Source organism: Salmo trutta, chromosome 17, assembly GCF_901001165.1.
Source record: "Salmo trutta chromosome 17, fSalTru1.1, whole genome shotgun sequence".
Classification (NCBI taxonomy): domain Eukaryota; kingdom Metazoa; phylum Chordata; class Actinopteri; order Salmoniformes; family Salmonidae; genus Salmo; species Salmo trutta.
This window is the reverse complement of record NC_042973.1, coordinates 11,884,476-11,911,478: the sequence shown is the minus strand read 5'-3', so window position 1 is coordinate 11,911,478 and position 27,003 is coordinate 11,884,476. Positions and strand designations below refer to the sequence as shown.

The 27,003-nt window shown below is 43.9% G+C and overlaps 1 protein-coding gene across 4 annotated transcripts in view; it reads left to right on the top strand.

Moving 5' to 3' along the window:
• LOC115151589 (inaD-like protein) overlaps window positions 1-27,003 on the top strand; it is a 137,317-nt gene that overhangs the window by 30,150 nt on the left and 80,164 nt on the right. For all 4 annotated transcript variants that reach the window (XM_029695643.1, XM_029695644.1, XM_029695645.1 and 1 more), the window contains exons 8-14: window positions 9,425-9,664; window positions 9,828-9,930; window positions 10,275-10,363; window positions 12,835-12,973; window positions 19,626-19,705; window positions 20,745-20,801; window positions 24,631-24,765. In XM_029695643.1, the coding sequence (XP_029551503.1) occupies window positions 9,425-9,664; window positions 9,828-9,930; window positions 10,275-10,363; window positions 12,835-12,973; window positions 19,626-19,705; window positions 20,745-20,801; window positions 24,631-24,765 (843 nt within the window). The remainder of the gene's footprint in view (window positions 1-9,424; window positions 9,665-9,827; window positions 9,931-10,274; window positions 10,364-12,834; window positions 12,974-19,625; window positions 19,706-20,744; window positions 20,802-24,630; window positions 24,766-27,003) is intronic.

The following is a 27,003-nucleotide window of genomic DNA, read 5'->3' as shown; positions in this document are numbered from 1 at the left end:
AAACCTGACAATAAATACTGAAAATGTGGGAATAACCAACTCCTGAAAAGCCCATATAACATTACATATACTGAACAAAATATAAATTGCAACATGCTTAATTTTCAAAGATTTGACCGATTTACAGTTTATGAGGAAATCAGGCAATTGTAATAAATTCATTAGGCCCAACATCTATGAATTTCACATGACTGGGAATACAGATAAGCATCTGTTGGTCACAGATACCTTTAAAACAAAGATACAGGCGAGGTTCAGAAAACCAGTCAGTATCTGATGTGGACCACCATTTTTCCCTAATGCAGCTCAAAACATCTCCTTTGCATAGAGTTGACCAGGCTGTTGATAGTGGCCTGTGGAATGTTGTCCCACTCCTCTTCAATGGCTGTGCGAAGTTACTGGATATTGGTAGGAACTGGAAAACGCTGTTGTACACGTCGATCCAGAGCATCCCAAACATGCTCAATGGGTGACATGTCTGGTGAGTATGCAGGCCATGGACGAACCGGGACATTTTCAGCTTCCAGGGATTGTGTACAGATCCTTGCGACATGAGGCTGTGCATTATCATGCTGAAACATGAGGTGGTGGTAGGCGGGATGAATGGCACGACAATGGGCCTCAGGATCTCATCACGGTATCTCTGTGCAGTCAAATTGCCATCGATAAAATGCAATTGTGTTCGTTTGTCCGTAGCTTATGCCTGTCCAAACCATACCCCACCGCCACCATGGGGCACTCTGTTCACAACGTTCACTTCAGCAAACCCTCTTATCCACATGACGCCATACATGTGATCTGCGGTTGTGAGGCCGGTTGAACTTACTGCCAAATTCTCTCTAAAACAACATTGAGGCGGCTTATTGTAGAGAAATTAACATTAAATTCTCTGGGAACAGCTCTGGTGGACATTCCTGCAGTCAGCATGCCAATTGCACGCTCCCTCAAAACTTAACATATATATTATATGTTATATGTGGTATTTCATAGTGTTGATGTGTTGTTCACTATCATTCTACAATGTAAAAATAAAGAAAAACCCTCTGAATGAGTAGGTGTGTCTAACCTTTTGACTGGTACTGTATATCAGATGTCAAATCGCTCTGCCGCGATCCTAATCCCCTACTCTCCCCTTTAAACAAGCTCCCCTGCCCATCCAAACCGGCTCTCTAATCGTGAAAAGCTGAGAAAATATTGTCCTAGGTTGGCTTCAGGGATTCGTTCCCTTCCATGCCTGAAATGGCAGATGTACAGTCTGTTGCTCTGGTGCATTGCTCGCTCTCATATACCCACCTGACCCTCGTACTCGTCATTCTCACCGAACATGGCTTCTAGAGGTTGTTGCCGTTATCTTGAACCCTAAGTTCCTTGAAACAAGTCTGACGTTATCCCTTTCTACACTGAAATGAGAGGCCTTATTCACAGTGTCAGAGTAGGAGTTCTGATCTAGGATCAGTTTTTTTTAAGTCATGATAAATCGTATTATATCAACAAGGGTGATCTGATCCTAGCTCAGCACTCCTACTCCAAGATGAATGATCTAGAAGCCATGTTGTCACAGGCTCACAGTAGAACAGTTTTTTTCTTTTCTTCCTGAAACAGAGTGCCTGGAATCCACGTTCTCATTATGGCTTTCTCATTAAAACTGTCATTAACCCAGACTCTCTGTTTGTCTAATAATTCTGTAACGTCTCATGGGGCAGAACTGTCAATATGGAAGGACATGCAATTTTAGGACAAACCTTGTAATCAGGATAATGTTTTGTATGTGTGGTTGAGAATATCTCTAATATATTTTGTATTTAGTTCCTTTAATGAAGTGTGTTTAATTCAATTTCATGATGTCTAGTGAATATTTAATGTCCTGACAATCATAATTCTGTTTTATGATAATTCAGACTCTGTTCCATTGTCATGTTAACACAGTAGTATATAAACATACCATATTTCGGCTGCTAAATTTTTTTTTATTTTTTTTTATTTCACCTTTATTTAACCAGGTAGGCAAGTTGAGAACAAGTTAAAAATGAATTAGCCTAAGCCACAGAATGTCTTTTTGAATACTGTAAAACCAGCAAGTAGACTCTCTCTTCACATCTAGATGTGAGTTTTCAGTAGGGCTGGGAGATTTTTATATAGAATAAATTCAATTAATTCAAATGTATGATTTACTGCAATGTTCCAAATTTCTATATCGCAAGAATCAAATGTGTTTATTTTTTATGAGCGTTTGTCTTTTTGTCCTCGTCTCCTCCCCCTTCTGTGCTGTGTGCACTGTGTACCTTCCCACTCACACAGACTCCAAGCCCCCTCCCACTTCTGTGCTGTGTGCACTGTGTACCTTCCCACTCACACAGACTCCAAGCCCCTCCTCCTTCTGTGCTGTGTGCACTGTGTACCTTCCCACTCACACAGACACCAAGCCCTCCCCCTTCTGTGCTGTGTGCACTGTGTACCTTCCCACTCACACAGACACCAAGCCCCTCCCACTCACAACAACAAAGACGAAAGATCACGTCTTCCTCTCTGACAACAAGCAATTTCATCTCGCTCTTTGCATTTGAGGTTTGGTTCCAACAGAATCGATCTATTCCCCCTCCAACGATAAGCTTTTTAAGTATCAACTCCTAAAATTTAAAACAGAGCAAACCCTACTAAAACGGGAGTATCAATTAACATGATTGTGAAAAATGTGTTTGTCGCCCATGGCATTGCGTCGGGTACCAAGTACTGCTAGCTGCATTTTAGTCTCCTGCTGTTATGTGCTAGCTGTCTAAGCTGTGTTTATAAATGTGCAATGACTGTAAAAATACTCATTTATATATATTTTAAAACATTTTATTTCACCTTTATTTAACCAGGTAGGCAAGTTGAGAACAAGTTCTCATTTACAACTGCGACCTGGCCAAGATAAAGCAAGCAGTTTGACACATATAACAACAATAATAATAATAAGGAATTGGCCAACTCATTCTCATTCTGAAAAATAAGCGTCTTATCCAGGTAGGCCACTTGATTTCAACATGTAAACAAAGTGAACAGGCTGTTGTTCAAACAGTGGAGACGGACAGGAGGGTGTGTTCATAAGTTCTACCTTGTTAGAAAGCAAATAGATCCAAGTTGTCTAGACCTTAAATACAGAGATTAGCTGGCTCCTAAGTAGCACATGGGCTTGTACTTGAGAGATTGTTGATGAGACCTGTGTTAATTTTCTATAATGCCTGCTACCAGAAGTTGATCATTATTAGTGACTGTGCATGGTTTCTGGTTAAATTTGTGTCTAAAATACATTTTTATAGACATAGACTTGAAAGCCAGATCAGGAATTATTTCAAACAGCAGGTTAAACTATTATGGTAAATTTAATTACAGTTATTAGTGTGTGTTATGGTTGTGGAAGGCTTATATTTAGCCTTGGTATCATTTTACAAGCCCTAAATTCATTAGGTTATTCCTGACTGTTTGAAATGCGGTGTATTGACCATTAATTGTGCACCAAAGCCTTTTTTAGAGAACTTTTTTGTTGTTTTTTGATATACATTATATATTGTGAATCACCCATAAGTTGGAAAAAATCAAGAACGTGTCTTATTTTCAGAGTAAGACATCTTCACACAGACCGTACAAATTGTCAAACAAGTTGATGGAATCTGTTGTTTCACAAAATTGCTTATTGAACTTAACCAAGCTTGCTTACATCTCCACTTGTAAGGAAACAGGCAACACTGAAAGCTATAGACGAAAACCAGCCCTACTGACTGTGAAGAGCCACTTCTTATCTGGGGCAATGGCTCTTAGTCTTTTCTGTAGACGGGATAAGCAGTGAGCAGGAGGGGTAGAAAAGCTTTGTCACCTGCAGTATGTAAGACACCACAATGAGGTTTCATTAGATAGTTAACTTCCTGTGCAGTTTGCTCTCTATCAGATAACGCTGTGCAATAAGAAAAAGAGCTGCTGTGATTGCAGCCTGCTGGTTGGTTAATAAAGAGCCTAGGAGGAGACGTCGTTGTTGATTAGGCTGGGGCGGGAGTGTGTGTGTGTGTGTGTGTGTGTGTGTGTGTGTGTGTGTGTGTGTGTGTGTGTGTGTGTGTGTGTGTGTGTGTGTGTGTGTGTGTGTGTGTGTGTGTGTGTGTGATCAAGGAGGTAGTAACGGGGGCTAGACAACAGGACACAAGGGATTCCCTGACCTGGACATTAATCAGCCTCTGCTGCTCGTTTGTATTTCAAACGTTTAGTGAAAACCATTAAAAGTTGTTCTGATAATGCTCCACAGCCATGCGCAGTTAGACACCATGGTTAAGTTAATATCGCAGATCACGTACACACTGATAAATAATAAGGCTCGACTCTGGCTGGGGCCCAGACTAAATGTTCAGAGCTGCTTCTAGTCAATTTACCTGCTGTACCATCCTACATGTATGCACAAATGTATGCATTGTCATTGGAGATGTGATTTCCCCCCGATTTAATCAGGATTACCTGATATTTTTACCTGAAAAAAATCTGTAATACTTACATCTGTGTTTTATCCTTAAACTGGACCAGTAGCCTTTAATCACTGCTTCTTTATTGTACCAATCATGGCCCCCCTTAGGCTATATCTTGGGTTATATACACCAATCACTGCCCTGCTTAGGCTATATCTTGAGTTACATTGGGGGGGAAAGTATTTGATCCCCTACTGATTTTGTACGTTTGCCCACTTACAAGAATTGATTCGTTTATAATTTTAATGGTAGGTTTATTTGAACAGTGAGAGACAGAATAACAACAAAAAAATCCAGAAAAACGCATGTCAAAAATGTTATAAATGATTTGCATTTTAATGAGGGAAATAAGTATTTAACCCCTCTGCAAAACATGACTTAGTACTTGGTGGCAAAACCCTTGTTGGCAATCACACAGGTCAGACGTTTCTTGTAGTTGGCCACCAGGTTTGCACACATCTCAGGAGGGATTTTGTCCCACTCCTCTTTGCAGATCTTCTCCAAGTCATTAAGGTTTCGAGGCTGACGTTTGGCAACTCGAACCTTCAGCTCCCTCCACAGATTTTCTATGGGATTAAGGTCTGGAGACTGGCTAGGCCACTCCAGGACCTTAATGTGCTTCTTCTTGAGCCACTCCTTGTTGCCTTGGCCATGTGTTTTGGGTCATTGTCATGCTGGAATACCCATCCACGACCCATTTTCAATGCCCTGGCTGAGGGAAGGATGTTCTCACCCAAGATTTGACGGTACATGGCCCCCGTCCATCGTCCCTTTGATGCTGTGAAGTTGTCCTGTCCCCTTAGCAGAAAAAACACCCCCAAAGCATAATGTTTCCACCTCCATGTTTGACGGTGGAGATGGTGTTCTTGGGTCATAGGCAGCATTCCTCCTCCTCCAAACACGGCGAGTTGAGTTAATGCCAAAGAGCTCCATTTTGGTCTCATCTGACCACAACACTTTCACCAGTTGTCCTCTGAATCATTCAGATGTTCATTGGCAAACTTCAGACGGGCCTGTATATGTATTCTTGAGCAGGGGGACCTTGCGGGTGCTGCAGGATTTCAGTCCTTCACGGCATAGTGTGTTACCAATTGTTTTCTTGGTGACTATGGTCCCAGCTGCCTTGAGATCATTGACAAGATCCTTCCGTGTAGTTCTGGGCTGATTCCTCACCGTTCTCATGATCATTGCAACCCCACGAGGTGAGATCTTGCATGGAGCCCCAGGCCGAGGGATATTGACAGTTCTTTTGTGTTTCTTCCATTTGCGAATAATTGCACCAAATGTTGTCAACTTCTCACCAAGCTGCTTGGCGATGGTCTTGTAGCCCATTCCAGCCTTGTGTAGGTCTACAATCTTATCCCTGACATCCTTGGAGAGCTCTTTGGTCTTGGCCATGGTGGAGAGTTTGGAATCTGGTTGATTGCTTCTGTGGACAGGTGTCTTTTTTACAGGTAACAAGCTGCGGTTAGGAGCACTCCCTTTAAGAGTGTGCTCCTAATCTCAGCTCGTTACCTGTATAAAAGACACCTGGGAGCCAGAAATCTTTCTGATTGAGAGGGGGTCAAATACTTATTTCCTTCATTAAAATGCAAATCAATTTATAACATTTTTGACATGCGTTTTTCTGGATTTTTTGTTGTTGTTATTCTGTCTCTCACTGTTCAAATAAACCTACCATTAAAATTATAAACGAATCAATTCTTTGTAAGTGGGCAAACGTACAAAATCACTGTTCAAATAAACCTACCATTAAAATTATAGACTGATCCTTTCTTTATCAGTGGTCAAACATACAAAATCAGCAGGGGATCAAATACTTTTTTCCCCCCACTGTATATCCACCAATCACGGCCCAGTTTAGGCTAATATTGGTTATATCCACGAATCATTCACGCTGTCTTCTCTTTATCTCCTTCTCTTCCTCTATGGAGCGTCCAGGAGCAGTGGGGCCATTTAGAGGAGATAGAGCTGGTGAACGACGGCTCGGGCCTGGGCTTCGGTATTGTTGGAGGCAAGGCCACAGGAGTGGTGGTGAGGACCCTGGTGCCAAACAGTGTGGCTGATAAGGTACAATACTGGACATTACATACACTCTAAACAATCAAAGCAGTCTGCTATGACTGGTACCTGGGTTGTGTTCATTAGGCACTAAATAGAAGAAAACGGTCTAATCTGAACTGGTCCAATAAGACAGGGATTTTCAAACTTTTCTTGACCAGGGACCCATACTCCGGCAAACTGGCGACACAGGGACACCCCATCGTATGTCAGCAAAAAATGATCACTTCTTATCAGGTGAATGATAATGGCAAGTAGAAGTTATCAACATTTAAAATGAATAGATTTGGAACCAGAGTCCTGTTTCAATATGAACTGTCTACCACAGTTCATTGGAAGAGGAAGTGTAAACTCTACATAGTCTGTTACCTAGAAAGGTATCTTGGTGGCGTAGAGAAAATGTTGCTGTTGTAAAGCACATTTTCTGCAATATATATTTATTTATTTTTATCTGAGAGACAATTTAGCAATTTTGAAGTTTCATTTCCAGCAATTATCTATAGTTTATCATGGAACTGAGACTATTTGGCAGTTTTTAAAGCACATTTTCTGCAATTCCATGGATTTTGCCATGGCTAATACTGTGTTCCTCTGCTCAAACAGTCCTCCGCAGTAGGCCTACTAAACCATTACATACTCAGGGCTTCCTTCTCTCTCTTCCTCCTGATCCTTTGGTAACAGACCGGTCATCCCCTATGAATAGTAACCACCAGTTTTAGCTGAATTAATGCTGAGCGTGTCCCACAAAGGGCTTAGTTACATTCTAATAGCCATTGAGCCGGAGGGAAAAAAATGATCAACCTTGTAAGGGGATTACATCCTGGCTACCACAGAGCACGCTCGGCCTGCGTCCGGCTCGAAGGACCCCTTTTCTGTTCGCAATTACAGAGATGTTCGCGAAAGGTTTTATTCAACAGACGCACAAAGTCCCTGGACACAGCCGATGCTTCATTTACAAACAGACCCTTTCTTTCTTTTCCAACTCAACGCTTTGCTTTTTGTCCTTCATTTTGTGAGCTTGGGATGTATTCAGTTATTCAGCGAGTTAACATGGGAACATGTCATTTGATTGTAAAAAAAAAACTGTTTGTCGGTTATAAACCTTTTATAAGAAAGTGTATCCAAGAGTGATCTGGATTTAAAACAAACCTTGTCCCTTGTTTCTGAAACCGCTTTGCACCACTCCTCTCTTTCTTTCTCTCTCTCGCTCTCTACCCCTCCCCTCCTTTCCTTTTCACTCTCTCTCTCTCTGTCTACCACCACCCTCTCTCTCTCTCGCTCTCCCTCTGTCTCTCTCTCTCTCTCGCTCTCCCTCTGTCTCTGTCTCTGTCTCTGTCTCTCTCTCTCTCTCTCTCTCTCTCTCTCTCTCTCTCTCTGTCTCTCCCTCTGTCTCTCTCTCTTTCTCTCTCGCTCTCCCTCTGTCTCTCTCTCTCTCTCCTCTCTCTCTGTCTCTGTCTCTGTCTCTGTCTCTGTCTCTCTCTCTGTCTCTGTCTCTGTCTCTCTCTCTTTCTCTCTCTCTCTCTCTCTCTCTCTCTCTCTCTCTCTCTCTCTCTCTCCCTCTGTCTCTCTCTCTCTCTCTCTCCCTCTGTCTCTCTCTTTCTCTCTCTCTCTCTCTCTCTCTCTCTCTCTCTCTCCCTCTGTCTCTCTCTTTCTCTCTCTCTCTCTCTCTCTCTCTCTCTGAATGTCCAAGAGAGCCCAGGCTGGGCAACAAAACCCTGCTTGTTCAAAAGGCACAGTGCAGCATTTCACACATCACTGGATCTTATGCTCCAAAAACGCTGTCAAAATTGGGGCTTTGTTAGACCCTGGCGTTTCCCATTTCAATGTTTAATGGCCAGGGCTGGCTTCAATGCGCCCCCGTTGTCCCATGCACAGACCCAGGGAGAGAAGTTGGGGAGATATCCTGCACCACGGTTATGCATCAAACACTTTTCATCCCTCTTTCCACAAAGGATGCTGTTCTCCCCTCTCTTTTTACTTTTTCCTCTTTTTCCCTCGCTGAGTTTATTCTGCTTGACCTGCGAGTGGTTGAATACATTTCCTAGCTTAGTACCGCAGGGCCAGGCCCAGACCAGGGTGGGACTAGCCTGTTCAAGTGGGATGTAAAATGCGTTGGACCACATTGGCTGAAATGATCAAATGGTCCAACTAAGCGAAATGTTGAATATGAGCAGATTTTTGGGGTAGTTATTTCATGTACTAGCAACCAACAGTGATGGAAAAAGTACCCAATTGTCATACTTGAGTAATTTTCTATTAATGTATCTTTACTTTTACTCAAGTAAAAGTAAAAGTCACCCAGTAAAATACTACTTGAGTAAAAGTCTAATTACGGATAGCCAGGGGCACACTCCAACACTCAGACATCATTTACAAACGAAGCATTTGTGTTTAGTGAGTCCGCCAGATCAGAGGCAGTAGGGATGACCAGGGATGTTCTCCTGATGTGTGTGAATTGGACCATTTTCCTGTCCTGCTAAGCATTCAAAATGTAACAAGTACTTTTGTATGCCAGAGAAAATGTAAGGAGTAAAAAGTACATTATTTTGTTTAGGAATGTAGTGAAGTAAAAGTTTTCAAAAATATAAATAGTAAAGTACAGATACCCCAAAAAACTACTTACTTTAACGCATTTTTACTTAAGTACTTTACACCACTGGCAAATAATACCATTCTGTAAGAAATGGTGAAATACATGTAGGTTGCTGTTATTGCTAGACCCGGAACTTAACTATAATGCATTGTGTATTATTCATATTTCCAGTTTGTACAAATGTTAAAATTTTTCTTTCTTTCTTTCTTTCTTTCTTTCTTTCTTTCTTTCTTTCTTTCTTTCTTTCTTCTTTCTTTCCCCCCCCCTCTCTCCCCCCCTTTAGGATGGGCGCCTGCGTACAGGTGACCACATCCTGCGTATTGGTGAGACCCCCACAGGTGGCCTGGCCAGCGACCAGGTGGTCAAGGTGCTGCAGGGCTGCGGGAGCCACGTACACATGCTCATCGCCCGTGACCCCTCGGGACAGCACTCCACCTCCCCGCCGCCCCCTCCCCCGCCCGCCGCCAGCCCCGTCTCTGCCTTACCCGCTGAAGTAGAACCCCAGAGCAGGGTCAGCAGGAAGGTGAGTGAGACAGGAGGATGGAACGCACACACACACACAAACCTAGACATGCACACACCTTCTCCTGTGACCCCTGCCCCTCTACTGCCCTACATATTGTGGTGAATATGTCCGTGACATTAGAACGTCAGTACATGTACAGCATATCTCTATGGTTTTCCAGCCCAACCTGGAGGGTTATGAGATCCATGAAGTGCCTCTGAGGAAGAAGGAGGGCCAGAGCCTGGGGATCACCATCATCGGATTCAACTCCTTAACCTGCGACGGTAGGCCGATGCCCAATACCATGTCAACTCCTGGCCCCTTACCCTTAACCCAGGCCCCTAGCCCCTAGCCCCTTACCCTGAACCCAGGTCCCTAATCCTACCTCTCTGACCCTTAACCCAGGCCCCTAATCCTAGTCCCCTAGCCTCTTACCCTTAACCCAGGCCCCTAATCCTAGTCCTCTAGCCCCTATTTGTATTCCGATCCAGTATTGTTGACACTGTTTGAGATGTATTGTTTTGATGGTATCTTGTCTCTCTATTCCCCTCTCCTTGGTCTCTCTCTCTGCTCTCTCATTCTTACCTTCCGTCTGTCTCACTTTCTCCACCCCCCTTCTCTCTCCTAGACGCGGTCGGGGTGTTTGTGAAGAACGTGGTTCCTGGGAGTGCCGCTGAGCAGAGCGGAAACATCCGGATCTATGACAGGATCATAGAGGTGAGACCATTAATCAGCTTTTAATGAGCACAACCCTCATTAACCCCAAGGTGTGTGTGCGAGTGAGAGAGAGTGCGAGTGAGAGAGAGTGAGTGACTGCGTGCGAGAGAGTGAGTGAGAGAGAGAGTGAGTGAGTGAGAGAGAGAGTGAGTGAGAGAGAGAGAGAGTGAGTGCGAGAGAGAGAGAGAGTGAGTGAGAGAGAGAGAGAGTGAGTGCGAGAGAGAGAGAGTGTGTGCGAGTGAGAGAGAGTGAGTGAGAGAGAGAGAGTGAGTGAGTGAGTGCAAGAGAGAGAGAGAGAGAGTGAGTGCGAGAGAGAGAGAGCGCGCGAGAGAGTACACCACACTATAACACAACCATACACCACACTATAACAACCATACACCACACTATAACACGTCCATACACCACACTATAACACAACCATACACCACACTATAACACATCCATACACCATACTATAACACAACCATACACCACACTATAACACAACCATACACCACACTATAACACAACCATACAACACTATAACACGTCCATACACCACACTATAACACAACCATACACCACACTATAACAACCATACACCACACTATAACACGTCCATACACCACACTATAACACATCCATACACCACACTATAACACAACCATACACCACACTATAACACAACCATACAACACACTATAACACGTCCATACACCACACTATAACACAACCATACACCACACTATAACACAACCATACACCACACTATAACACAACCATACACCACACTATAACACAACCATACACCACACTATAACACAACCATACACCACACTATAACACAACCATACACCACACTATAACACAACTATACACCACACTATAACACAACCATACACCACACTATAACACAACCATACACGACACTATACCACAACTATACACCACACTATAACACAACCATACACCACACTATAACAACCATACACCACACTATAACACGTCCATACACCACACTATAACACAACCATACACCACACTATAACACAACCATACACCACACTATAACACAACCATACACCACACTATAACACGTCCATACACCACACTATAACACAACCATACACCACACTATAACACAACCATACACCACACTATAACACAACCATACACCACACTATAACACGTCCATACACCACACTATAACACAACCATACACCACACTATAACACAACCATACACCACACTATAACACAACCATACACCCCACTATAACACAACCATACACCACACTATAACACAACCATACACCACACTATAACACAACCATACACCACACTATAACACGTCCATACACCACACTATAACACGTCCATACACCACACTATAACACGTCCATACACCACACTATAACAACCATACACCACGCTATAACACGTCCATACACCACACTATAACACGTCCATACACCACACTATAACAACCATACACCACGCTATAACACGTCCATACACCACACTATAACACAACCATACACCACACTATAACACAACCATACAACACACTATAACACGTCCATACACCACACTATAACACGTCCATACACCACACTATAACACAACCATACACCACACTATAACACAACCATACACCACACTATAACACGTCCATACACCACACTATAACACAACCATACACCACACTATAACACAACCATACACCACACTATAACACAACCATACACCACACTATAACACAACCATACACCACACTATAACACAACCATACACCACACTATAACACAACCATACACCACACTATAACAACCATACACCACACTATAACACAACCATACACCACACTATAACACAACCATACACCACACCTATAACACAACCATACACCACACTATAACACAACCATACACCACACTATAACACGTCCATACACCACACTATAACACAAACCATACACCACCCACACTATAACACAACCATACACCACACTATAACACACCATACACCACACTATAACACAACCATACACCACACTATAACACAACCATACACCACACTATACACAACATACACACACTATAACACAACCATACACCACACTATAACACAACCATACACCACACTATAACACAACCATACACCACACTATAACACAACCATACACCACACTATAACACAACCATACACCACACTATACCACAACCATACACCACACTATAACACGTCCATACACCACACTATAACACGTCCATACACCACACTATAACACAACCATACACCACACTATAACACAACCATACACCACACTATAACACAACCATATTGGTTCTTCATTGTCAGGTCAGGTTTCTATTGAAAATGTGTTCTCACTGTCTTACCTGCTTAAAATAGAAAAATGTCATAAACCCCCTGTCAAGAGTTTACGGGGACAAGGGTGAGAAGTAATTTTGGCCTGTTTCATTGTGCCAGCTGGACAGGGTGAGCCTGCAGGGCTTCACTAACCAGGAGGTTCTGGAGGTGATGAAGCAGACAGGCCAGACGGTCCACCTCACTCTGGTCAGGAAGATAGCCTCGCCCAAACCGTCACTGGAGAGGTCCCTGGACAAAGGTAAGGACTACTAGGACTCTTTACCAGTTACCTGTGAGTGTGTATCACTAGTCCTACTACAGCAGAAATACAGCCGGTATTATGTGTTTTGCGTCACGTCAGGATGTGTTTTGCGTCATGTAAGGATGCGTTTTGTGTCACGTCAGGATGCGTTTTGCGTCACGTCAGGATGCGTTTTGCGTCATGTAAGGATGCGTTTTGTGTCACGTCAGGATGCGTTTTGCGTCATGTAAGGATGCGTTTTGTGTCACGTCAGGATGCTTTTTGCGTCACGTAAGGATACGTTTTGCGTCATACCGGCTGTATTTTTGTATTTTGAAAGTTACATATATCTTGATAACTTGATTGCTGACATGCAAAACATTTTGGGACTATATCAACAATGGACTAATGAAACAAATACCAATTTGGTGGAATTTTTCTGTAAGACCAATGGACTTATTCAGAAATGCAGACTTTCATAAAGGGTACATTGGTGGCTCGGGAAGTGCACTGTCTAGCACTTGTTCCGTGCACCGGTGTAATTAGTGAAAGGACATCCCTAAACCCTCGGGAGTGTACATGTAACTGTGACAGGATGATAAGGTGGACACGAGGACAGGACCTTTTAAACTACCATTCTAGTAGATACATACTCCACTGTCCTGCAGTCCAATGAGTTCAACCTCCCTCCTGCCATCTGCAGTCCAATGAGTTCAACCTCCCTCCTGCCATCTGCAGTCCAATGAGTTCAACCTCCCTCCTGCCATCTGCAGTCCAATGAGTTCAACCTCCCTCCTGCCATCTGCAGTCCAATGAGTTCAACCTCCCTCCTGCCATCTGCAGTCCAATGAGTTCAACCTCCCTCCTGCCATCTGCAGTCCAATGAGTTCAACCTCCCTCCTGCTATTTCTAATTACCATCCAGCATCAGAGGGGAAGATTACTATGACAAATTTGTTTACTACTCTATACAGAAATTTCCAAAAAGGTCTCGGGGAAAGCATCCAAAGATCTATGAACTAATTTCCTGCGACTTCTCAGAGGCTTGCTGCATTGGTCACTTCCTTGGCCATTGGTCAGCTGAGCAGTGTGACAGAGGTGATTTAGAAGAGGTTGAGTCACCGTGGAACTCTTATCTCTCCTGGACTCTTTGTTTCATTACACCGGTTAGGGAGAGGGATACAACACCCTCTGCGCTAACTGGAGACGGCTAACCTTGTAAAGTGAGCGGTCTGATTTCACACACACACACACACACACACACACACACACACACACACACACACACACACACACAAACATACTTAATCACACACACGCGCTGGTGTTATCCCTCACGTACAGTCTGCTTGACTTGTCGTAATTGGATGGCCTAGTACAGTGTCTTCAGAAAGTATTCACACCCCTGGACTTTTTCCTCATTTTGTTGTGTTACAGCCTGATTTTTTTTTTTTAAATGAATGAAACATATTTTTTTGTCTACACACAATACCGCATAACGAAAGCATGCTTTTATAAATTCTTGCAAATTTATTTCCTCATTATTCTTCAAGCTCTGTCAAGTTGGTTGTTCATCATTTCTAGACAGCCATTTTCAAGTCTTGCCAAAGATTTTCAAGTCGATATAAGTCAAAACTGGAACTAGGCCACTCGGGAACATTCAATGTCCTCTTGGTAAGCAACTGTATGGCCTTGAGTTGTAGATTATTGTCTTGCTGAAAGGTGAATTTGTCTCCCAGTGTCTGTACAGCAGGGATCATCAACTACACTTAACAAAAATATAAACACAACATGCGACAATTTCAACGATTTTACTGAGTTACAATTCGTATAATAAAATCAGTCAATCGAAATAAAGGAATTAGGCCCAAATGTATGGATTCCACATGACAGGGAAGGGGCGCAGCCATGGGTTAGGCATAGACCCACCCACTGGGGAGCTAGGCCCAGCCAGTCAGAATGAGTTTTTCCACACAAAAGGGCTTTATTACAGACAGCAATACTCCTCAGTTTCATCAGCTGTCTGGGTGGCTGGTCTCAGACAATCCAGCAGGTGAAGAAGCCGGATGTGGAGGTCCCGGGCTGGAGTGGTTACACGTGGTCTGCGGTTCTGAGCCCGGTCGGACGTACTGCCAAATTCTCTAAAACAATGTTCGAGGCGGCTTATGGTAGAGAAATTAACATTAAATTATCTGCCAACAGTTCTGGTGGACATTCCTGCAGTCAGCATGTCAATTGCACACTCCCTCAAAACTTAAGACATCTGTGGCATTGTGTTGTGTGACAAAACTGCACATTTTAGAGTGGCCTTTTATTGTCCCCAGTACCTGGTGCACCTGTGTAATGATCATGCTGTTTAATCAGCTTCTTGATATGCCACACCTGTCAGGTGGATGGATTATCTTGGCAAAGGAGAAATGCTCACTAACAGGGATGTAAACAAATTTGTGCACATCATTTGAGAGAAATAAGCTTTTTGTGTGTATGGAAACATTCTGGGATCTCATCTTTCAGCTCTTGAAACATGGGACCAACACTTTACACGTTGCGTTTTATATATTTTTTCAGAATTGATTCAGCCGCGGGCAGATATTTTCTTGAGTGGATGGTCAGGGGGCCGGAACATAATTACAAATAATTTGTAGGCTGCAAATTGGACTCAAGAAGCCCAAACGGTTATAATATTTGACTAAAACATAATAATTTCAAACCTTGCTTACAATTGTATACGTTTACATATATCTCTATTATGCGTGGGAACACTTTTTAAATCACAGAGCTGATTTGCTGGTGTTTTAAAGTTTGTTGTCGCCCCCACCCAAAAATACATTTTTATTTTATTTTTTATGCTCAGTAAACTTGGGGGGACAAATAAAATCACTGAGTAATAAGATGTATGCACTCACTCTATGTGCAATAATAGTGGTTAATATAAAAAAAATATGATTACCCAATCTCTGTACCCCACACATACATTTATCTATAAGGTCTCTGTCGAGTAGTGAATTTCAAGCATAGATTCAACCACAAAGACCAGGGAGGTTTTCCAATGCCTCGCAAAGAAGGCCACCTGTTGGTAGAAGGGTAAAAAAAGCAGACATTGAATATCCATTTGAGCATGGTGAAATTATTAATTACACTTTGAATGTTGTATCAATACACCCAGTCACTACAAAGATACAGGCATCCTTCCTAACTCAGTTGCCGGAGAGGAAGGAAACCACTCAGGGATTTCACCATGAGGCCAATCGTGATTTTAAAACCGAGTTTAATAGCTGTGATGGGAGAAAAAAATGGAGGATGGATCAACAAGATTGTAGCTACTCCAAAATGTGGCAAAGAAATTTACTTTTTGTCCTGAATACAAAGCATTATGTTTGGGGCAATCCACATCACTGAGTACCCATTCTTAAAATGTTCAAACATGGTGGTGGCTGCATCATAATAGGGGCATGCTTGTAATCAGCAAAGACTAGACAGTTATTTTAGGATAAAAAGAAACAGAATAGAGCTAAGCACAGACAAAATCCTAGAGGAAAACCTGGTTCAGTCTGCTTTCCATTAGACACTGGGAGACAAATTCACCTTTCAGCAGGACAATAACCAAAAACACAAGGCCAAATATACACTGGAGCTGCTTACAAGATGATGTTAAATGCTCCCGAGTGGCCTTATTTACAGTTTTGACTTAAAAATCTATAGCAAGACTTGAAAATGGCTGTCAAGCAATGATCAACAACCAACTTGACAGAGCTTGAAGAGTTTAAAACAGAATAATGTGCAAATATTGTACAATCCAGGTGCGCAAATATCTTAGACCCACAGGTGTAATCGTTGTCAAAGGTGATTCTAACATGTATTTACTCAGGGGTGTACAAAAATAAATTTGCACAAAAAAAAATCCCAAAATCAGTTTTTACTTTGTCATTATGGGCTATTGTGTGTAGATGGGTGTGACAAATTCAGTCTGCAACAACAAAATGTGGAATAAGTCCAGGGGTATGAATACTTTCTGAAGGCACTGTACATGTCTCCCCTTTTCATATGTGTCTGGCGTTAGCTAGTTACTGGATGGAACAAAAGAGGGTTATGATTTTGGAATGAGATGTTCGACGATCAGGTGTCCACATACTGTTGGTCATGTAATGTATGTTTTTCTCATTTAAAGGTGATATCTAGGGAAGTACCACCTGAAGCAGAAATACATGAGTTCCGTCCCAAATGGTAGTAAGTTCCAGGTGCACCGATTTGAGTGTGTTAAGAACCGCAAAGCTGCTGAGTTTTTACACGCTCAACAGTTTCGCGTGTCTATCAAGAATGGTCCACCACCGAAAGGACATCCAGCCAACTTGACACAACTGTGGGAGGCATTGAGGTCAACATGAGCCAGCGTCCCTGTGGAACACTTTCAACACCTTGTAGAGTCCATGCCCCGAGGGCAACTCAATATGAGGAAGGTGTTCCTAATGTTTTGTACACTAAGTGTATAGTGTACTTATTTTGAACAGAGCCCTATGGGCTCAAAGTAGTGGCCTAGGGAATAGGGTAACATTTGGGACAAATACATGCTTTGTTATATGTATTAGAATCATTGAAAGTTGAAGATTGTTAGAAACTGATTCTAGTCCATTCCACTGCAGAACAACTGTTGGCTGATGTCCACGTGGAGGTTTTGAGTGAGTCCATTCTTAACTAAAGCGCTGATGTGGGCTTTTTAGTTTTTACTGAAGTTCAGTGTAGTGGCACAATGATCTGTCAATAACGTAGAACAATGCATGTCTGAACCATTGACATTCACAGTACATTACACAACACATTTGCAAAAAAATCTCTTATGGTAGTGCCACTGTGCCAGTACAGTAACTTAACACTTGAACCAACCACTTGTCCACCCTGGCTCCCACGTCCACTCTGGCTCCCACGTCCACCCTGGCTCCCACGTCCACCCTGGCTCCCGTCACCTGGCTCCACGTTCGTCCACCGGGCTCCACGTCACCCTGGCTCCCACGTCCACTCTGGCTCCCACGTCCACCCTGGCTCCCACGTCCACCCTGCTCCACGTCCACCCTGGCTCCCACGTCCACCCTGGCTCCCACGTCCACTCTGACTCCCACGTCCACCCTGGCTCCCACGTCCACCCTGGCTCCCACGTTCACCCTGGCTCCCACGTCCACCCTGGCTCCCACGTCCACCCTGGCTCCCACGTTCACCCTGGCTCCCAAGTCCACCCTGGCTCCCACGTCCACCCTGGCTCCCACGTCCACCCTGGCTCCCACGTCCACCCTGGCTCCCACGTCCACTCTGGCTCCCACGTCCACCCTGGCTCCCACGTCCACCCTGGCTCCCACGTCCACCCTGGCTCCCACGTCCACCCTGGGCTCCCACGTCCACCCTGGGCTCCCACGTCCACCCTGGCTCCCACGTCCACCCTGGCTCCCACGTCCACCCTGGCTCCCATGTCCACCCTGGCTCCCATGTCCAGCTGTTCTCTTTCTTTCTCTCTTGTCTCTCTCTCTTCCTTCCCTCTATTTTTCTTTGCTAACTGACTGAAATGTATTGTAAATATTTAGGGTGTGTGTATTATATTCATCAGGGATGCCCATTAGCTGTTGCCAAGGCAGCTACTCTTCCTGCGGTCCGAACACATTAAGGCACTTACGTCACTTCCAACTTTGTGGCAACAGTTTGGGGTGGGTGTGTGTGTTCGTGCGTGTCCTCCGCCTGGCCCACAGATGTTCCTTCCCTCTTGACATCCCAAAACGATGTATTAGGGTATTTATTTAGTGAAACGTTGGAGAGTAATTTCGCAAAGGTGAGGGGTTAGCCATGTTAATTAATCAGGTACAGTACTGGAGCTCATGTCACAAGCCTTTGTGTTTTTACACACTGGGCTGACAGAAAGCGAGAGAGACACACACACACACACACACACACACAGCATGTAGGACTCAAACGGTTCCATGTGTGTGGGGAGTGGTTGTGGTCAGTCCAAGGGAGCTAGCTCTGAGGAGTTTCTCTTTACATCTTTACACTGGTAATGAACACGCAGCGTAAAATAATTCCTCCTTCATGTCCTGCTGCTGATTTCCCCCCAGGTTCACTGTAAAAAGTCCTACAGTACAGTTGGGAGGGAGCAGGAATCATGTCTGTCTCATTGCTTCCTGGATCACAAGCAGCAATCTTGTTACCCTGTCAGTGTCCCAGGGTTGACTTCTCACTCAATTAAGCTTAAAGGGAAATTCTGCCACTTTTCAACGTCATGTTCATCACCTCCAGCAACAAACCAGTGTCTATGTAGAGTATGTGAAAACAGCAGGTTTCTATAATCTGTGGTTAAAAATATAAGAAGAATGGTCCAAAAAAAAATGCTTCTCTGTAACAGGTAGGATTAAAAGTAAAAAACGATGATTTTCAAAGCCTGCAATGATTTCTTAGCCCAATCGAGGGTTTTTTTGTTTGAACTTTGCTGATTTCAACAAAATGTAAATGTGCCATTCTCACATATGTTGACGCTGGTATTTTGCTGGGGATGATGAAAGTGAGGTTGTAAAGTGGTGGAATTGCCCTTAACAGCGAAGTTCCATTCAAAATACAATTGAACATGTTTTGTGTTGTTCCTCACGTCCCAGAGTTATTAACATGTGCATTGACGCTGTCCTTGTGTCTTACAGGTGTGGAGGAGATATCTCTGTCTGAGCTGGAGTTGAAGGACAAATGGGAGCAGTCTCTGGGGCCACAGTACGATGTTCTGGTGAGATTCTAACTGACAGCAGGAAATGAACATATGGACAGAATACCAACACACCATAGACAAGCTCAGAGAAATCAGTCATGTCAATCAGTAACAGTTTGATTTGATATCAAGCAAGGTTTGATCATCCCATAGGGAAGGAATGATATAATTAAGCAATAAGCCACGAGGGGTTGTGGTATATGGCCAATATACCACAGCTAACATGCTGACCAGACCGCTCGCACACCCGCGTGTTGATTTTGTCCACCCACACCAGACGCGATCAGGACACATGTTTATATATCAAAATGAACTCTGAACCAACTTTATTCATTTCCGTCAATTTAGCTAGCTAGCTTGCTGTTGCTAAGCTAACTAATTTGTCCTGGGATATAAACATTGGGTTGTTATTTTACCTGAAATGCACAAGGTCCTCTACTCCGACAATTAATCCACAGATAAAAAGCTACACCGAGTTTGTTTATAGTAATCTTTCTTCCTTCAGGCTTCTTCTTGGGATTTTATATGATTGTTGGCAACCAACTTTAAGGTGCATTACCACCACCAACTGGACTGGAGTGTAAACCTTAGTTTATCTTTCAATCACCCATGTGGGTATATGCTCCTAAAATACAATGAGGAGATGGGAGAGGCAGGACTTGCAACGTGTCAAGCGTCACAAATATAACCAAGTTCTATTTTAGCGCCTGGCTACGCAGATGCTCGTTGACGCGCGTGATCAGTGTGGGTGCAATGATTGAATAACATGTATGTGTACATTTTATTTTGCAATGCTTACGCACGCATCAGCATGTAAGGGCTGTTCTTGACGCGGATACAGCCCGTAGCCGTGGTATATTGGCCATATACCACAAACCCCCGAGGTGCTATTATTGCTATTATAAATTGGTTACCAACGTAATTAGAACAGTAAAAATAAATGTTTTGTCATACCCGTGGTATACCGTCTGATATACCACGGCTTTCAGCCAATCAGCATTCAGGGCTCAAACCACCCAGTTTATAATGACCATTGTTTGTGTGTTTTCCCTCCCAGGTGGTTGAACTGGACCCTGTTATTGAAGATGATGCTGGACTACAGAATTACTCCAAGGTGACCACCAGTTACCATCAAATATTGGAGCTTAATGCATATGCCACACATATGCCACACAAAACCTCCCCAGTTATCACAGGGATGTTAAAGAATGGCGCTGGAGGGGGATGGCTGCCGTTTTACGGGCTCCCAACCAACTGTGCTATTTTGTGTGTTTTCTCACATTGTTTGTAACTTATTTTGTGCATAAAGTTGCTGCTACCGTCTCTTATGACCGAGAAGATCTTCTGGACATCAGAACAGCGATTACTCACTTCAAACTGGATGAAGATTTTTTCCTTTAATGAGTCTGACGCAAAGAACATACTGTTTCTCCGAGACCAGGCCCAAATCCCCGTCATTCGCGTGAAGAACAGACGGAGGTACAGGGGGTGGAGATCGGTGTGCCTTGTGAAAATTCGTTGAGTGGGTAAGAAAAAACTGGATGAGGTCCTTTCGAGACTATCCTACGAGCGGGACATTAAAACTGTGATATCTTATGTTTCGCCAAGTCGTGGCTGAACGACGACACGGATAATATAGAGTTGGCTGGGTTTTCCATGCACTGGCAGGACAGAACAGCTACGTCCGGTAAGACGAGGGGTGGTGGTGTGTGTCTATTTGTCAATAACAGCTGGTGCGCAATGTCTAATATTAAGCCTCGAGGTATAGCTTGTCTGTTGTAGAGTACCTCATGATGAGCTCGGTTTGTTATTTTTGATTAAAACAAAACCACTATTCATTAAATATGAATACCGAACTTGTCTTTGCGTGGATTCCGCGAAGCGGTTAGCTTTTAACAGCTAGGACCGCTATTTCTTGTCCCGGAATCCTGCTTAACAGACAGGTTGAAGCCTGCTTGACAGAGACGCTAAGCTGCTAGCCATCAAGCTAAAGAAGTTGCTACCAGATGAGTTTAGCAATGGAGCCCTATTTGTCTGGAGAAATAAATGAACGGTTCCAGCGCTGTAGGAGCTGTATCTACTACGCTTTGTTTCGGGTCAAACCGGATCACTCAGAGTTCCGATGTGGCAATTGTTTGCTTGCCGAGGATTATAGGCTTGAGGTGGCTTCCTTGATCACGCAGGTCACCAGCCTACGTAAGAAACTGGGGAATATGCAGAGTGGAACATCTACACTGGTGGCTGGACGGCGTTCGCGCATGTTGGATGCAAACAACAAATATTTTGGCCGTCCTGGATCTTCCTGCACCTTTGTCGCTGGGGGTGCCTGTGTCTTGCCTGGCCGCAGTGCCTACTACTACGATTTTGAAGTCGATATTGCCAACCTTCCGTCCCTGCTCTGGATCGAGCGGGGCGTCTCCATCTGTCGGAGGACTGCGCCAGGAGAAATGGGCTCAAGTTATCCTTCTTCTCGCCCGTCCATAAAGGGTTCTCTGAATTCTGTGAAGCAAGGGTGTGGGTGGATTTCCTTGTCATTCTTGCCAGCTGTGATTTTGGGCAGGTCAATGGTAAGGAATGTGACTGTTCCTGGTGCAAAAACAATGTCCTATCCCGGAGCTCGAGTAAAGGACATGTGGGTTTTAATGACATGAAGGGTAGCTCTGAACAGTTGAAACTGGATTTTAAAGAGCCGATTGACTCTCTGCTAGACACTAACAAAAGACCCATCTGGCCTTGTGCCCTCCCTGAATCATGGCATTAAACGCTTAAGCAGGATTATTTCTCTTCACAACTGGCTATGTGATTATTGCAGCTCAATGGGTATAACTTTTGTTGACAATATCAATTCCCGTAGTGGGAAACAAAACACGTTTTATAAGGAGGATGGGATCCACCCAAATCATTTGGATTCCTGGATCCTTTCACAGCATTTTAAGGCTGTGTTGAGACAATGACTTATCAATGACCCAAGCCCAGCTCAGTTAATCCCTACCATTGTGACGTGGAGTTGTCATAATGCTTCAGCAAATGTACATTACACCAGAGGCGTTGGTACACACAATCTTCCCAGTAAAGCAATGAAAACAAGTAAGCATCCCTGAAGAAAAGTGCTCACTTTAACATATGAGGCTTAAGAAACCAGGTTCATGAAATCAATAATTTGCTAGACTTCAGTGTGGCTTTAGACATTATCGACATAGTCTGCTGCTGGAAAAATGTATGTGTAATGGCTTTACACCCCCTGCAATATTGTGGATAAAGAGTGACCTGTTTAACAGAACACAGAGGATGTTCTTTAATGGAAGCCTCTCCAACATAATCCAGGTAGAATCAGTTATTCCCCAGGGCAGCTGTCTAGGCCTTACTTGTTTCAATCTTTACTAATGACATGCCACTGGCTTTGAGCATTATTTCAGAACAAATCAAACTTTATTTGTCACATGCGCCAAATACAGTAGGTGTAGACCTTACCGTGAAATGCTTACTTACAAGCCCTTAACCAACAGTGCAGTTCAAGAAAGAGTTAAGAAAATATTTACCAAATAAACTACAATAAAAATAAAAAGTAACACAATAAAATAACAGTAATAAAGCTATATACAGGGGATACTGGTACCGAGTCAATGTGCGGGGGTACAGGTTAGTCAAGGTAATTTGTACAGTTAGGTAGGGGTGAAGAGACTATGCATAGATAATAAACAGCTTGATTTGGGACAAATCATTCACTAAACATCAACTAAATCTTGTAATAAATAATGTGGAAATTGTGCAAGTTGAGATGACTAAACTGCTTGGCGTAACCCTGAATTGTAAACTGTCATAGTCAAAACATATTGATACAACAGTAGCTAAGATGGGGAGAAGTCTGTCTATAATAAAGCGCATTCTTAACAACACTATCAACAGTGTAGGTCCTACAGGCCCTAGTTTTGTCGTACCTGGATCACTGTTCAGTCGTGTGGTCAGGTGCCACAAAGAGGGACTTAGGAAAATTGCAATTGGCTCAGAACAGAGCAGCACGGCTGGCCCTTGGATGTACACAGAGAGCTAACATTAATAATATGCATGTTAATCTCTCCTGGCTCAAAGTGGAGAGATTGACTTCATCACTACTTGTATTTCTGAGAGGTATTGACATGTTGAATGCACCGAGCTGTCTGTTTGAACTACTAGCACACAGCTCAGACACCCGTGCATACCCCACAAGACATGCCACCAGAGGTCTGTTTGAACTACTAGCATACAGCTCAGACACCCGTGCATACCCCACAAGACATGCCACCAGAGGTGTCTTCACAGTCCACAAGTCCAGAACAGACTATGGGAGGCCCACAGTACTACAGAGCCATGACTACATGGAACTCTATTCCAATCAAGTAACTCATGCAAGTAGTACAATTAGATTTAAAAAACATATAACAAACACCTTATGGAACAGCGGGGACTGTGAAGCAACACAAACATAGGCACAGACACATGCGCACACACACACACACACACACACACGATAACATACGCACTATACACACGTACACGTGGATTTTGTATTGTAGATATGTGGTAGAGGTGGAGTAGGGGCCTGAGGGCACACAGTGTGTTGTGAAATCTGAATGTATTGTAATGTTTTTAAAATAGTTTTTACACTGCTGCTATTCACTGTTTATTATCTATGCATAGTCACTTTACCCCTACCTACATATACAAATGACCTCGACTAACCTGTACCCCCGCACACGGTATATAGCCTCGGTATTGTTATTTTATTGTGTTACTTTTTATAAAAAATTGTACTTTTGTTTATTTAGTAAATATTTTCTTAACTCTATTTCTTGAACTGCATCGTTGGTTAAGGGCTTGTAAGTAAGCATTTCACGGTAAGGTCTATTACACCTGTTGTATTCGACGCATTTGATTTGATGATAAAGTATTATTTTCTATCCTAGCTGCTACCCATCCACACCATGCGTCTGGGGGTGGAGTTGGACTCGTTTGATGGCCACCACTACATCTCCTCTGTGGCCCCAGAGGGCCCCGTGGCCAAACACGGCCTCCTGAGACCAGAGGACGAACTACTAGAGGTACTGGACAGGCATCAAACAACAACACACCGCACAACACACACACAACATTTTCCTTGTCTAAATGCATACAAAGTAACCAAACCATGACATTTAAAAATAGATGGGATGTAGCATAAAGATCAGTAAGTGATAGATAACATGTGATCTGCCAGTCATGCATTGGTTATACATGCAGGCTTTACCTGGCGGAACCTCAAAATTATGGTAGCACACATTTAATGTGTCATAACTTAAAATAATTTCCTAGTATATTTTGTTCCCTATCACCTTGAGCCTGTCCAATGACCTTGATGGTCAGGCGATGTCCCTGTCTCTTGGCTCCAGTTCAGATGTAGCTGTGACTGGAGGGGGTTAGTTAGACCCGTGTCTAATGTACACTACAGGGGAACTCTGGGATGTTGTATTTTCTGTTGTTCATTGGGCTTTTGCATTATAGTGTTTGTCTATATTGTGTTTGTCTATATGAGTTTGTGGTTGGGGGAGTGTGTGTGTTTGTCTATATGAGTGTGTGTGGTTGGGGGATTGTGTGTGTTTGTCTATATGAGTGTGTGTGGTTGGGGGAGTGTGTGTGTTTGTCTATATGAGTGTGTGTTTGTCTATATGAGTGTGTGTGGTTGGGGGAGTGTGTGTGTTTGTCTATATGAGTGTGTGGTTGGGGGATTGTGTGTGTGCGTACATACTCCTGTGAAGAGGGGTTAGCAGGCTAACCGAGGCCATCTGTACGTCAGACCCCTGCCTCCCTCGTCCCCTCTATGCCACCCCCCTGCTCACCCCTACCCCTCTTCCTGGCCGCTCCCCTCCCTGGCACGGCTTGGTGCAGCTTCACCACTGTGCCCTCAGCCTGTTGCTGTTGGCAGTCGTGGCAGAAGCAACCACCTTGGTACTGTGGCACAGGACAGGAATTCTCTGGTAGAGGAGGAGAGCGAGGAGGGAGGCTAGTTTTTAGAGCTCCAAATGTATCGCTACATTCATGTTTTAAATGCCCAAAGGAATAGCTCAATTTCATGTCAGGCTTCGTCACATCCCCAACCCTGCATACTAGTACACACACATCTTTCTGAGCCGCAGTCTCCCGGTAAGATGGCAGGCCCCTAAACCTTAGTAGAGGTGGCCAGGTCTCCTCTACATCTCTGGGCAGATGGCACAGAGCAGCCAGCATCAGCCGGGCTCTCCAGATGCTCCTGCTCATCCCGCTCCATTAAACAGCAATCAAGAGGCCCAGCGGCTCCCTGAGTCCCCTCACTGAGAATAGGCCTATACCACTGGGTTGGCCCCTCTGATCTCACACACACGCGCACACACATGCATGATCACACACACACACACACACACACACACACACACACACACACACACACACAGGCGCGCGTACAGACGCACACACAGGCGCAAGTACCAACACACACCCTCCTCCGGGCTACTATAGCTCTCTTGGTTCACTTCATTAACAGTGAGATAACCTTTGTTGAGAATTGTTGAAGTCACAAATTGACTCCATTAGCTTCTGATGTCTTACACTACATGACCAGAAGTATGTGGACACCTGCTCGTCAAACATCTCATTCCAAAATCATGGGCATTAATATGGAGTTGGTCCCCCCCCTTGCTGCTATAACAGCCTTCACTCCTCTGGGATGCCTTTCCACTAGATGTTGGAACATTGCTGCGGGGACTTGTTTCCATTCAGCGACAAGAGCATTAGTGAGGTTGGGCACTGATTTTGTGCAATTAGGCCTGGCTTGCAGTCGGCGTTCCAATTCACCCCAAAGGTCAAGTTCTTCCACACCGATCGCGACAAAACATTTCTGTATGGACCTTGCTTTGTGCACGGACGGGGGCATTGTCATGCTGAAAGAGGAAAAGGCCTTCCCCAAACAATTGTCTCAAAGTTGGAAACACAGAATTGTCTAGAATGTCATTGTATGCTGTAGCGTTAAGATTTCCCTTCACTGGAACTAAGGGGCCCGAACCATGAAAAACAGCCCCAGACCATTATTCTTCCTCCACCAAACTTTACAGTTGGCACAATGCATTGGGGCGGGTAGCGTTCTCCTGGGATCCGCCAAACCAAATGTGTCCATCGGACTGCCAGATGGCTCCAGAGAATGCGTTTCCGCTGCTCCAGAGTCCAATGGCGGTGAACTTTACACCACTCCAGCCGACGCTTGTTATTGCGCTTGGTGATGTTAGGCTTGTGTATCTGCTCGGCAATGGCAATCCATTTCATGAAGCTCC